The sequence below is a fragment of the Musca autumnalis genome, unplaced genomic scaffold (assembly GCF_047663935.1).
Source record: "Musca autumnalis isolate F117 unplaced genomic scaffold, ASM4766393v1 scaffold_5, whole genome shotgun sequence".
NCBI lineage: Eukaryota > Metazoa > Arthropoda > Insecta > Diptera > Muscidae > Musca > Musca autumnalis.
The window spans coordinates 112,648,426-112,663,038 of record NW_027412088.1 but is presented as its reverse complement, the minus strand read 5'-3'; the positions used below and the strand labels follow the sequence as shown (position 1 = coordinate 112,663,038).

Genomic DNA, 14,613 nt, shown 5'->3' with positions numbered 1-14,613 from the left:
TGTTCTTATACAGATCCCAATCCGTACTAAGTTTGGTCCTGTTCGCTTTGTTGTATGCTCTCCTGCTAACCTTCCTGAGGTTAGCTAGATCTTTGTTCCACCAAGCGGGCTGTGTTCTCCTACCTGGATAAGTCAATGGGCATGTCTTGTCATAGCAATCCCTGAGGACATTTGTGAGATCCTCAACCCGTCTGTCCACTTCCCTCTCTGTGTGAGGTTCAGATATTTCACACAGTCTTGAAGAGGCCATGGAGTTGAATTTCTCCCAATTAGTTCTCCTGGGATTCCTATGAGGTTGTTGCCGTTTACTTCTACTCGGGACTCGAAAGTGTATCGTCTTATGGTCCGAAAAGGAACATTCCTCCGATACTCTCCAGTCCGTTATGGAAGCATCCTCCATATTTGTAAGGGTGAGGTCTATTACCTCCTCCCTTACCCTATTCTGGAAGGTGGCCGTATTTCCCCTATTACACACTCGTAGATTATTAATTAAAATAAAATGGAATATGGACTCACCTCTCGTATTAGTGTCACTGCTGTGGAAGTGATGGGCATTTGCATCACAGCCCATTATGAGATTACAACTGCCCGAGCTCTCCTCCACTCCACGCGCACCATTCGACTAGGTGGGTCAGGTACCTCGTACGGCATGTAGACCGAGGCTAGCACCAAGGCCCTTCCGGAGCCTACTTCCAGCCTCACTACCGCCGTGTCGCCATCACTGTAATTATAGAGATGAATAGGGTTTAAACTTTTCTTCATTATAATACAAGATCTTACCTTCTCCCCATTCGACGAGTAGAACAGGGAGTACCGCCCATCGTTTAGTCCAGAAACCCTATTTTTGTAGAGATAGGGTTCCTGGACCAAAGCTATGTCAATTACCGAATTTGTAAGGGAGAGAAGGAGTTCTGCAGCCGCCGCCTTGCAGTGATGCAGATTGATCTGCACCACGCGAAGGCCCTGCTGCCCGAACTCCTTACTGAGGCTGCGAGAAGCGGAACCGAAGCCAACCCAACCCGAAGTCCAGCTCTCCCTTACAATTCTTGATGAACTCTGCGCTTGCACTGTCCATGGTGAACTTCATCACCGTGCCTTCGCCTTCTGGATAGGATCTCACCAATTTCCAGCTGTCAGTCTGGATGGGCCAGTTTTGCTTCCTGATCAGCTTCAACACCTGTTCCACATCCGAAGCAGGAGGTGGCACCCATGTTGTAGCCGCTACTCTTGATGGGATCTCGGCGATGGGAATCGCAGCCAGCCTGCAGCCGTCCCACAGAGCGCCAGAGCTGTTTACTGTTTGGGTGAGGAAATCACGCGATTCCTCATCCTTGCAGTTGATAACTTTGACACCCTTGTATACGGATGCCCTGCCAAAACCGGTCTTCCTCTCATCCACATCATCGGTAGTAATGACATTCCTCAGAAGACCTTCTACCAGCAACCAGTGATCGTCATCGATCCTACCTTCAGGGTCAGTTCTATCAATGATTGCCACCAGAAGGTCATCTGGGGCCGTCATTCTTGCAGGCCTGTGTGGCTCATATGGCTTCTCTCCAGCAGGTTTAGGAAGTTTTTGGCCCGGGCTGCCTGGTTGAGCTCCCTTAACCGTCTGTCGGGCGGCCATTTTAGCATAAGATGCCGGTCGATTGTCGGACTGGCGACCACCCAGCCTCTTAGCATCTGGATGCGGATCCTCAGAAGACCTCACTCTCTTCATACCTGGTTGTAGTGAAGAAGTAGTCTTCTGACCGCTAGGCAGCTTTGAGGTTGAAGGGCCGTCAGTCCCATCAATCACCCGACCTCCAGCAGAGCCGATATTCCCTTTCGGGCCAGTTTTGTTGTTCCCCGGAGGCTGGATTTGTTCCTCGTCACTGATACCGCAGATGCCTGTTTAACAGGCTTCCGCAAATCAGCGGCCTTGGAACCTTTCCCGCCTATGTTTTCCCCAGCGGCTTTTGCAGCATTCACCGGCGGGGTTGTCACAGTAGCTGGGGGCTGATGTGGCAACTCCTCCCGTGAATTCCCAATTCGCTTCTCCGACTTCGAGGACCGTGTCGGTGGGGCCAGTGTGGTCCGGGTGTCTTCCCCTACCGCAGACACATTAGGGGTCCGCAAAGGGTCCGAACAGGCCGGCACTACTGGTTTTTGTACTGTGGCTGGTTCCGGGGAAGTCAAACCAGTCGTTGGGCTGGCGCCTACCTCCGGATCCGGCCTCGGAATCCGGTCGATTGGAAGTGGAAGCTTCTCAAAATGAGGGTACTTCCTCTCAATACGCCTCAAGAAGCGAAGCTTCAACCTAATCTCCCGGAATTCCGCCGTGGAGACCTCACCTGGAGACTTGTCTACAAATCTAGAGCAGTAGTTAACTGCTCTTTTGTAGCCATGCTTATCTTTTCTTTCCCGGGCCTTACTACTCTTGATGGATGGGGAGGTGAGAGAATTTCCATTCTCCTCATCCATAGCCTCATCCACCAAGGCGTCCTGCCTGGGAAGAGCGGGTCAGCTGAGGGGGACACCTCCTTGTCCTTCTGAGATGGGATGACCGTAGTATCCATCTCATCATCAGACAGGGGGATGTCCTCCCAGTTGCTTATGGGAGAACTTTCCCGACTCAGGTGAAGGGACGCACTTTCCCTCAGGAGATTGAGCAATTCCCTGCTCTGCGAGTTTATTGAGTCGCTAACTCTGTCCAGGGTCGGTGTGGAAAGTCGTCCCCGCCCAAATTTAAGTTAATTGCACTAGGTGCAGCAGTGTCCATAGTCATAGCAGGGGTCGTTATCAAAGGGGTTTGGGTTTTTGTTGTTTTTTTGTTTGTAATATTGTCATCCATAGATAGATTTTTAGATGGGGGAACTGAGTACAACCACGGCATAGCCCTCCACTACCATGATTGGACTTGACAACTAAGCCTGCTACTCGTTGAGGTGCCCAGGTATCAACGAGGCTCCGTTATAATACAGTCGGTACCCTGACTGCAAACCTTAAACACCGATAGGCACGTGGTCGTGTTAGGGGATCTCGAATTATTTTGGTAGGAGATCAGCAACCAAATATATGTCACTCACCCCAAAATACACAGTAGGATTTCAGTGTATTGTGTAGGTCTTCGACAAGGAGTGGATAACCTTTGGTCAGTCACAACCCCCAGTTCAACACTCAAAGAAATTGAATGAGCAGATTGTGGCGTCAAGCCCCCGCATCGCGCCAAGATTGTTATCCCGGCGGGGATACCGATAGTATCAAAAAAAAAAAAAAAAAAAAATGACGACCGATATATTTCGGTTATCGGTATAAGGCGATGGCGTTACAAGCGAAGTTCGTGTGTTTGATGTATAAAAGACAGAAACTCAGGGCATTTGGATTACGTCGTGACAACTGGTATGTCGTTTTAAGAGTTTTGTCTAATAAACCATAGAAGGCTTGAAAAGAGCATATGGCTTAATAGTTAATTTAAACTGCAATTACATTTTGTCCAATCTTTACAATTTTATGTCTTTGACAAACCGTCTCTTATACACATGTCTATCCAATTTCCAAGATAAATTTAAACACCGTTTATAAATTAATAAATAGCTTTTTATTTGTGCCTCTTAACTATTGTTTCTTAATAAATTGTAAAGTAATTTTTATTGAGACGTTTACATTGCCCAGGTAGGTAAAACTTTAAGACTACTATTGTTACGGGAGTGGTCGATAGAACCATTTTAAATTGTGGATGGAAGAAGGCGCTGTAAACATCTTATAAAATAATGTACTAAATACAGTGTTGCATGTGTCGTGAATAAAATTTCAAATTTTATTTGAATTCTTAAACTAAATTGGTGTATATATTTTCTGTTTTCTTTACTTGTTAATAATATATTAATTATACTTTTTGTATAAATGCAAATATATAAGTAATACTATAATAATAAAAAAATGCACAATTTGTAATTAAATTTTTGTTTTGGTTATTGATTGTTTTTGCATTTATATTTGCTAGAACGAATGGGGAATATTGTGCTGAAATTGGTGCTTATTGTTTTTTTTTTAATACAAAATATATTTATACGGTCTAAATTAAAATTTGTTATATTCAAAATTAGGTAAAAAATAATATTACATTTTGTTGCAATAATATATTTCTTCAAATAGACAAAAAAATTGTTCACAATCATCAGAATCTCAGCATTTAGTTTATTTTATTCGATTTCTCTATAGGTTATTATTTTTCTCTTTAAAAAGGCATTAATTTTTAAACAATATGGTTATGTAAATACTTTATTTCTTTTATTTAAAAATACTGACAAAGGTTCAAAAAAAATTGATTTAAAAAACCCCTTTGAAAGCTTGCCAAAGTAACGCAGAGATTTTGTTTTTCCAATATAACAGTGCCATTTTTTCAACCATTATTTTTTACGAGTTTTCGTATTGTTGTTGTTAAATTTATTACTCTCTCCCTTCTATATTTTCTCGATTGGAAAAGCTTTCTGTTATACATATGTATGTTTATCGTGATTGTTACGGTTTTATGTGATAAGTTGTATATATATTTTTATTTTTAACCATTGTATTTTTATATAAATCTACAGATTTCAATGCATTAAAACTACAATATTATTAATATAATATTTGAATCGTTGTCCTAAGATTGTAACTACCACTGACTGTGTTTGCCTTATTAAGTAATTGTTGCAAAATAAGATTAACTTAAATTAAAACAGGAAATAAAAAAATAAGTCTTAATTCTTTTAACATACTTATAAATGCATTCGTTTATTTACCTAAAGTAAATGTCTTGTCTTTGATAAAGTTAAAATTTTGCATTATTAAATAAAAAAACTTTTTAGCAATCGAATTTCACCAGATTTGTAAGATAATTTTAATGCTCACAATAATCATAGCAAATTGTTGTCTTAAATCTTAAATCAGAAAAAACATAACATATAGAAACAATATGGTTTTACAAGTTTTTGTTGTGTAAATACAATATGGGTACCACCGTGGTGCAATGGTATGCACACCCGCCTTGCACGCTGAAGGTCGTGGGTTCGATTTTTTGATGTTGACTGGCCGGGGACAGTCAACATCAAAAAATTTTTAAACCGTGGCAAAATACCCCTCAGTACTATTGGCGACATTTCCTGAGTATTTCAGCCATGTAAAACTTCTCTACAAAGTGGTGTCTTAAGACACGCCGTCCGGACTCGGCGATAAACAGTAGGTCCCATATCATTGAGCTAATATGAATCGGGGTGGACTCATTGATATGGGAGAAGTCTCCCTTGTCCCGTATGGGATGTTTGTGGAACAATTATTATTATTATTATAAATAGAATATGATGCGTTATTTGAAAGTTTTATTCAAATTCATGTTCAGATTCAAATTCAATCAAAAGTTGGTGATAAAAATATGGTTTAAAAAAATTGATTGAAGACTGTTACTCCGAAGCCTCTCTATAAGAAAGAGCAACAAAACAATTTTAAGGCCTTGGTTTCTCTAAAGTATCCTTGATTGAGTTTCTCTAAAGTATCCTTGATAATAACGGCACTATATTACTTTCAAAAAATAATTGCCTTTATGGACAAGGTCAAAAAATATTATTTGATAGCAACCAAATTGGCGAATCCCAAAATGTGTAAAATTAAAAAAGTAATAATAATAAATCCATCTGATCCATTTATCCGAAATGTTGTAAATGAGAAAATGTTTTCACAAATAATTGAACGTAAACAGGTTGTTTCCAAAATCTCAATTGGGGAGATGACTATTATGGGGTTACCTTCTTATGGAGGCGACTTTTATTGTCCTCTGTATATCGCTTTTGAAAGAGTCTACTGAACTCTTCAAAACATTCCCATGTAAATGCATATATCGTTCGTTTTCTAATAATCACACTGGTACTGGTGCAAGAAAAATGGCACTGTCTTGCAAACATTTTTGGTCACACTGCATGTTGGGACAGGAATAACGTTTTGAAATGGTAAATAAAAATATTTGTTAATTAGTTTTCCCATGCAATGCCATGATTTCACTGTATCCTTTGCATTTGTGGAAATGAAGGCGTGAAATATCCGATCTTTTCTTTTATAGCAAATTCCATGACTGGCGCCAATTCGTGAAACATCGGATCATTTCTTCAACGTTTGAAACAATTCCATGAATGCTGAATACAATTTCAATAAGAATACATTGTTGCTCATATTTGTTATATTTTTATTTAGCATAGTATTTGATATATCGAATTGTTATTCCATATTTTGCTTTAAAAAGATAAATCCTTCTTTCCTATTTTGACTGATTACGTTCTAATTTTCACGAACGTTCGTTCCTTCGCGGATAGGGAAGACTTATCTTATATCAATGAATATACCTCAATTTCATTAGTTAGATGCCATGAACGTGCTTAGTGAAGATTTAATGCTTAGGATTTGAAAATTATTTGCATATTTTGGGGGTCACGTCTTGTAAAAGAATTTTTGAAGATGCCAAAAAGACGATACGCAAAATCACTTGCACCCATGCATAGATCATTTTGATAGATTTTGACTACACACAGGACACGAAACATAATTTTTTAAAGATTCAAAGGCTTTTATCGTAATGACGTCCCTGGAGTTGGCAAAACAAACAAATCAAAGTTATGACTATTTTAACGAATTGGTCGAAAATACTTGCTATAAAAACAAGAATTTAGCAAAGATCTAACGAATAGTTCTGCACCTGGATATTCCGTATTACTATTGTTCCAAATTTTTATACTTTTATAATTATTTATTTGGCCGGGCGATTTGAAAACCTTAATGAGCCCTTCGCGTTTCTGATTCCTGGGATTGAACTGAGCAAAAAAGTCCACTGGACCATATATCTACCGTGAAAATCGAGCCTCCCGATTTTGACTTTAAGTTTTTTTATTGACGTTTTTTTGGATATTTTGGCATATAACAGCCAAACCATTGAGATTTTCGATCCAACATAAATACAAAAATTGTAGCCAAGATAGTAATTAAGAACTCTCTAATACATCGCGAAAGCATTGGAAAGCTCCTTCAGGCAGTTTTGGCCTTGAGAATGTGCAAACTTTTCGAAAAATGTCGATAAATGACGCTGTGCTACAAAAGTTGACCAGAAAAATATTCAAGTGTTCTGATGCAAAATTATATCGTGTTGGGATCCATGGACAACGACAATGCCTTTAGTAAAAGTAGTGCAAATCTGGGTTTCTTACATTTTCGAATTTAAGCGGACATATCTTCTTTTTTTCACAACGGATTTCTAGTGATCCTTCTTCCTTTTAAAGGGGTGAATAATATTTTTAGAACAAGTTATTACATGTTTAAATCGGTTAACAAACGGCTAAGTTATAGTGGTTTAAGTCTGAAAACACCCTCAAAAAAACTTAACTGAATTTCTCATAATTTTCAAAAATATAATGTTTTTTGTTTTGTTCAATAATTATTTTCAAAATTATGAGAAATTCAGTTATAGTTTTTTTAATAATAATAATAACTTGTTCTAAAGATATTATTCACCCCTTTAAAAGGAAGAAGGATCATTAGAAATCTGTTGTGAAAAAAAAAGATATGTCCGTTTAAATTTGAAAATGTAAGAAACCCAGATTTTCACTACTTTTAGTGTTATAAAAATATAAAACGGAGTTACCCAATCGAAATAAAGGCATTTTCGTTGTCCATGGATCCCAACACGATAGATTTTGCATCAGAACGCTAGAATAATTTTCTGGTCAAATTTTGTAGCACAATGTCATTTATCGACATTTTCCGAAAAGTTTGCACATTCTTAAGACCAAAACTGCCTGAAGGAGCGTTCCAATGCTTTTGCGATGTATTAGAGAGTATTCAATTACTGTCTTGGCTACAATTTTTGTCTTTGTGTTGGATCGAAAATCTCAATGGTTAAGCTGTTATATGCCAAAATATCCGAAAAACGTCAATAAAAAACTTAAAGTCAAAATCGGGAGGCTCGATTTTCGCGGTAGATATGATCCAGTGGACTTTTTTGCTCAGTTCAATCCCAGGAATCAGAAACGCGAAGGGCTCATTAAGGTTTTTTTTCCTTCCACACAAATCGCCCCACCCTAATATTTATGTTTGTATAATTCAAAGTAAAAAGTCGCAGCTGGGAACGCATTCACTTTTTTAACTTCAACTAAAATTGAGAATTTTGGAAGATCGTGATTAAAAAGCGCATTCAGAAAATTTATATATAAAAATTAAAAAGATAAGAAATAAATAAACATTTAAACGATTTCAAATGCCTCAATTATATTAAAAAAATGAAATAATATGAAAATACTTAATTATACACTTGAGACAACAAATATCTTACAATACCAATCGCGGATAGGGAAGACTTCTCTTACACAAAAAAAAAAAATTTAAAGATTCAAAGACTTTCATCGTAATGACGTCCCTGGAGTTCGCAAAACAAAAAAATCAAAGTTTTGACTATTTTAACGAATTGGTCGAAAAGACTTGCTATAAAAAAACAAGAATTTAGCAAAGATGTAACGAATAGTTCTGCACCTGGATATTCCGTATTATTATTGTTCCAAATTTGTATACTTTTATAATTATTTTTGTATAATTTAAAGTAAAAAGTCGCAGTTTGGGACAATGCTGGGAACGCATTAACTTTTTTAACTTCAACTAAAATTGGGAATTTTGGAAGGCCGCGATTAAAAAGCGCATTCAGAAAATTGATTATATATAAAAATTAAAAAAGAAATAAATAAACATTTAAACGATTTCAAATGCCTCACTTATATTAAAAAAATGAAATAAAATGAAAATACTTAAGTATACACTTGAGACAACAAATATCTTACATAACCAATCAATACAAATTAAATTAACACATATAAATCTTGCTTCTCTTTTCCTACTTCCCGGCTAAATAATAAGACAAGATAATAATATAATATTATGACGATGGTAATATTCCTTTTTCGTAGAAAACCTAATTATCTTCGACTCACTTTACGTACTTATAACAGTAGAAGGAGTAAATTTGCGATTTAATCAAAGTAAAGCATATATCTTTGCAAACATGGTTTTCATAAAGAAACTAATATCATATTTGTGCCTAACATTATTTTTTGTAAACCATTTATGCCAGCATAATTAGCATTGCAACAGATTTGGAAATTATTGAACATGTATACTCGTATAACATATGTATGAAATGTTATCAGGTGTTTTCCGATTTGTTGCCGGATTTAGAAAAAACTGCTTACTTTTATCACAAAAATATATGCTTTTAATTGTGATTAAAGGCAAAACCTAAATTCGTGCGTGTTGCGTTTGCGTTCTTCAAAACAACAACAAAATACATGTACAGTTGAACCTCGATTATCCGGGAACCTCCATTATCCGGGATAGAAAAGAATGTTGGTATTTTTTCCATTTCCTCTATTTTTTATTATAAAAAACTTCATTATCAGGGAGTAAAAGCACACTTTCCACTTAATTTGATTAAGCAAACAAAAGGTGAACGAAAGAAAAGTGGAAATTCTTCCATATTACACAAGCTTTGTATTTTTGGTGTCACTAAAACCATGGGGCAAAGTCAATTCAGATGAATCTGATAATGATTATGATGTATCCTTCTAAAATTTGGTGGATTATTGGGTAAATATGCATAGTTTATTATTATTACCTTATACTATGCCATTTTTACTCAAAAATATGTTAAAAACTGCATAAAAACATTGCCTCCATTATCCGGGAAAATCGATTATCCGTAATGCCTCCGGTCCCGACCATCACGGTTAATCGAGGTCCGACTGTATTTCGAATTTAAAATACATGCATTTTGTTTTGTGTCACATATTTTAGTGGAATGTCCGCATCTGTGCTAAACATTGAGCAAATTCTTGACTGTTCCACAAACAAACATTTACATTTTATTCGATCAGCGCTTATTGTTCACAATATTCGTGATGTTTAAATCTGAACCTATATGCTTTATTGTTCTTAAAAAATTATATATTAAATATATGTATTAAAATTTAATTTTATTAACGTTGTTATTATACATTGATCTCAACCTAATTATTTTTTTGCGCATATGGTCTTAGTAACCCGGCGCCTTAAATTGTATATTTTACAAATTAATTTGTAAAATATGTTGAAAAAAAAAAATAAATAAATGTATTTTGTTTTTGTTTTGAAGAACTCAAAAATTTGGGTTAGCCATAAGAGTCTATAAAAAGTATAATTTTATGTAAAATGTGTATAAAAGCTTATCAATAAAACAGAAAGTCGATCAAATTAAAAAAAAAAAAAAGTGTTGATAACACTGTGCAACACTGAAAATGCAAACAACTTCTAGTGTGCATTTTCTGAAAGTACACATTGAGACTACAAAACCCCCAGTTGGGTTTCGTGTTTTTAGATCGGGTTCATATTTTATGGCCTTATCTACCGGGCTAAACTGCAACTAGCGCATCAAAATTGATAAAATATATAAAAGTTTACATAATTTCTGGAATTAAGGTCAGTTACATCCGAACTTTTGAGAGTTGAACCAAGTAACCTTTCGCAAAAACTTTCCAAATAAAGTGCTCAGCAATTCTTCAGAACATTCTGAAACTGTAAAACACTTATTTCATGTTGTTTAGGCGGTATTTCATATCATACTTTCTGCAAAAAAATATTTCAAAACCATTCACACAGGCTGTTTATTCTCATATTTGAAATTTCAATATATTGTTGATATATTTTTTCAAACTGTCGTTGAAAAATATGCTAGAATCTTACATTTCAACGAATATTCCCAAATATAATATTAAGAAAAATTTAACCGTTTTGGAAATACGCTGCGAAATATGTACAAATTACGGAATTTTTAGATATATTATAAAATTTGAGGAAATATATGTGGTTATTCCTGTTCATTTTTTTTCCATTTTTGTTATAATATAAGTTTGCTGCGGATGTCATGGAAAGATTCGTATTGGTTTTAAAGATATATCCCCGATTTGCTTAAAAAGTCAATATTTAACCATGTTTAGATGGGGCCATAAAATCCGAACCCGATCTAACAAAACCAAATGAGGTTTTTTGTTATTTTATTTCTGTACATTCATAAAAACCGCATTAGAAGTTGTTTGCACAAAATTACCTTGGAAATGTTGCACAGTGTAATTACCAGAAATGATTACATTAGCTGTCCTGAATATTATACATTTTGGTCTTATGTTGAACTTTCTGAAAAAATATTTTTATTTTATGTTTCTCAACTAAATAAATCAATACAGTTCAATAACTGCTACATTTTAAATGGCTCCATACTTTCATTGGTCGCATTCAAATAATATAAAAGCATTTTCATTTAAATCTATTGGTAAGGCCTGCTATTAAATAATCGTATGAATGCTTTAGATGAATAATTTCTTTCGGATCTATCCTTTGTTTCATTGTGCAACACATTACCATTATCAAATTCAATATACATACTAATTTTTTATACCAACCAAAACATTCCCTAATTTTGCAATCATTCACACATCGTATCTGTAATTTGTAGACAGTCATATACATAATTATCTCACTCGTCTTTCAACCAGATTATATTGTGCAATATTCCGTTAAAATCGGAATTGTTTTCAATAATTCATTTATATTGTGCGCTTCTAAATGACTCACTAACTTTTCGGAGGTACGTAAGAGGTTTATAAAGTTTTGTAAATTTTCGACAATTTCTTTTGTCATTGTATCGGAGGACTTGTTGATGAGTTCGGCGAGTTTTTTACCAACGTCATATTTTATAAAGGCATCCTGCAATTGAGTTGCAGACACTTCCGTCGCCGACGATGATGAACTTAAATACACCACACAAAGAATACATAAAGCAATTAGAGCTTCATTCTGCATAACCAAATGTTGCGACGTTAACATATTAATCATAGCTTCAACCGATCCTTCATGGCTTATGAATTTGTCTAAACTACTGCGATCGTAATCCATGCTTGGTATTTTATCGGCCAATTGTTCAGCTGGTGCATCACCTTTGCGTGGCAGGGCATAGGCAATTTTACTAAGGTAACCATGTTTTATGAGCCAAGCCATAAGGCGATATGATTCACCTGTAACGCCGGCATAATCTGAACTTTTACTCCAATGTACCAATTGATCGATTAGTGTAGAATTTTTTAAAAGCTCCAAAGCTAATTTCTCTGTGGAACAAAAAAAAACTTTTTTATAATGAAAAGTGACATTTCATTTCCCTGTAATGCTAACCTTGACCATCGACTGTCATTCGTAATGTACCAAGGAGTTTAAAAACTACTGGAGGTTGATGTATTTCCAGCATTGGCAATATAGTCTCTACAAGACCAGCTTGTATGACAGCACTTTTATTCGCCTTTGGAATGACCAGATTTCGTAGAGTACTCAATAAAGCATGTTGCAGTCGCACATCATCCCGAACACCATTATTTTTCGCCAGCACTTTTAATAGTTTATTCATAGTTTTATTCTCAACCATGTGAATGCAATGGCTATCGGTACGGGCAAAGTTTCCCAATGCAAGCACGCCGGTGGTTAAAAGGTCCACATCATCCGAATCTAACCAATCTTCCATATTTTTTAGTAACGACGTGGTATATAAATAATTCATTGATTCATCTGGAAGAAATTAATTGCACAATTTGATACTGCGAGTTAATACTTATTAACATATCCAAATTTCTTCAAAACTTACCTCCCGTCAAAACAAGAACTATTAATTCACATGCCAACTTCATCAGGGCTCGAGCTTCGCTTGTACGAGCCAGTGTTTTATACTTCTCTAAAAGCTGATAAATGGTTTCACAGAGGCCATCCTTTGCTAGCAAAACTTTAACGTCATCATTCTCGGCCTGATAATGCAAAAGTTCAAGGCACATTTCTGCTAAATCAGGATTTGTAGAGGCAGCCAAAACACGAGCCAGTTGTAAGTTTACATTTGCCTCGAAGTTCAAATCGGCCACATTCTCAGTCAATATACTCATGATTGGTAGAGTATTCAAAAGCAGGTCTTCATTTTCCTCAACATTCTCCACACCGATGGTTATTATTTTTGAGATTTTTGTCATGATATCCAAATCCATTGCCCGCTTTGCCAATGTCTCGCCACCCAACAAGTAATTCGATAATAGGCCTCCTCGTACTTTTATAAATTGCAAAGCATTCGCTTTGTCATTTAAATTTGTAATATCGAGCAGTTTGATTAGTACCATATCTCCCTTAAGATCCAATATGATTTCTCTAGCGTCATCGTTCAAATATAGAATATTTCCTAAGGCTCTGCAATTCTGAATAGTCAACTCCATATTGTCGGAATCGTTGTTAATATTTCGGAGATAGTCGATGAATGCTTTTATCACTTCGGGCTTGGTGAATTTTTTACGTTGTTCTTCTGATTTGGTCAGTTCTGCTATGCATTTACATGCTTCCTTGCAAACCGTAACGTTATCACATTGAATCAGTGTTAGAAGTTCATCGGACAGTTCGTATTTATCGAAAAGTTTTGGGTCCTTAGCAGCAGCTATTTCACTCAAAACGGTGGTAGCATTGTCTGGGATTTTGGTGGGATTAACGGTGGTTGCTTTAAGTTTTTCAATAAGATCATCAATTTCACCTGTATGGGGGAAAAAGGAATGGAAATGTATTACTACCTTTGATGTATTGGTGCAAAAATATCTGTGGTATTCACTTTTTTGTAATATCTACTAAAGTTTATCTGCTTTGTGGTTTCTTTTTTTAAATACAGAAAGAGGGCACCCAAAATGTATATCTATGATTTATGATGACAAAACTTTTGTCACAAAAGGTGATTTCTTTTTCCAAACAAGAAGCCATTATAGAAACCAGCAAATAATATATATTTTTGTAACGAAACTTACATCCGATTTTCAGTGTGTAAATTATAAAAAATCATTGACACTATGATAGAATGGTTAGATTACGTGCCTTGGACACAGATGTTCGGGGTTGCAACTGGAACCTGGGATCCTGGCTTTTGACGTTTAGCTACTTTGTTAAACTAAGATTATTTATCCAAGTCACTCTTCGTCTGGCTTATTCATCAAGTTGTGTAGAACTTTAAAAATTGATGTTCGCTCAACTTTACAAAATATGAAGTCCTCAGAGTTATAAACCCAACTGGAAAAATTAGGTTTTGTTAAATTCTCTGAAATGTTTAAAATTTTTGTCCAGATGTAGGTATTTTTTCAAAATAGAACAAGTAAAAAAGCGGTAAGTTCGGCCGGGCCGAACTTTTCATACCCTCCACCATAAAATATTCTGAACTAAAATGGAATAATTAGTTTTCATTCCTGTCCCCAACTTTACGTGGGTACGTTAAAATGTCAGATAATGTACATAAAATGCTTCATTCGGGAGGCCCTTTTTTATGGTGCCTATATCTAACTATGTATGTTGACAATTTTTGGTGGGCTAGAAATTGGGAGGTACCGTTATATAGGGGTTATAATAAAACATGGACCTATGTTGACAGTTTTTGATGGGAGTCTTTAATGTCAAATAACTCCTAATTCGGTTAAAAATTGTAGCTAAAATCCTCAAAATACCTAAAATCGGTACATAACGTGGGAACTCCAAATG

The 14,613-nt window shown here is 35.8% G+C and overlaps 2 protein-coding genes across 11 annotated transcripts in view; both read right to left on the bottom strand.

Moving 5' to 3' along the window:
* Window positions 1-837: 837 nt before the first annotated feature.
* LOC141387027 (uncharacterized) lies at window positions 838-2,498 on the bottom strand. The gene has a single exon (XM_073956111.1). The coding sequence runs from the start codon at window positions 1,718-1,720 to the stop codon at window positions 980-982; it is 741 nt and encodes a 246-aa protein (XP_073812212.1). The 5' UTR covers window positions 1,721-2,498; the 3' UTR covers window positions 838-979.
* Window positions 2,499-3,557: 1,059 nt separating this feature from the next.
* vimar (visceral mesodermal armadillo-repeats) overlaps window positions 3,558-14,613 on the bottom strand; it is a 76,308-nt gene continuing 65,252 nt past the window's right edge. For all 10 annotated transcript variants that reach the window (XM_073956847.1, XM_073956842.1, XM_073956837.1 and 7 more), the window contains exons 3-5: window positions 12,710-13,627; window positions 12,247-12,633; window positions 3,558-12,182 (exon numbers count right to left, since the gene is read on the bottom strand). In XM_073956847.1, the coding sequence (XP_073812948.1) occupies window positions 11,575-12,182; window positions 12,247-12,633; window positions 12,710-13,627 (1,913 nt within the window). In that variant the 3' untranslated portion in view covers window positions 3,558-11,574. The remainder of the gene's footprint in view (window positions 12,183-12,246; window positions 12,634-12,709; window positions 13,628-14,613) is intronic.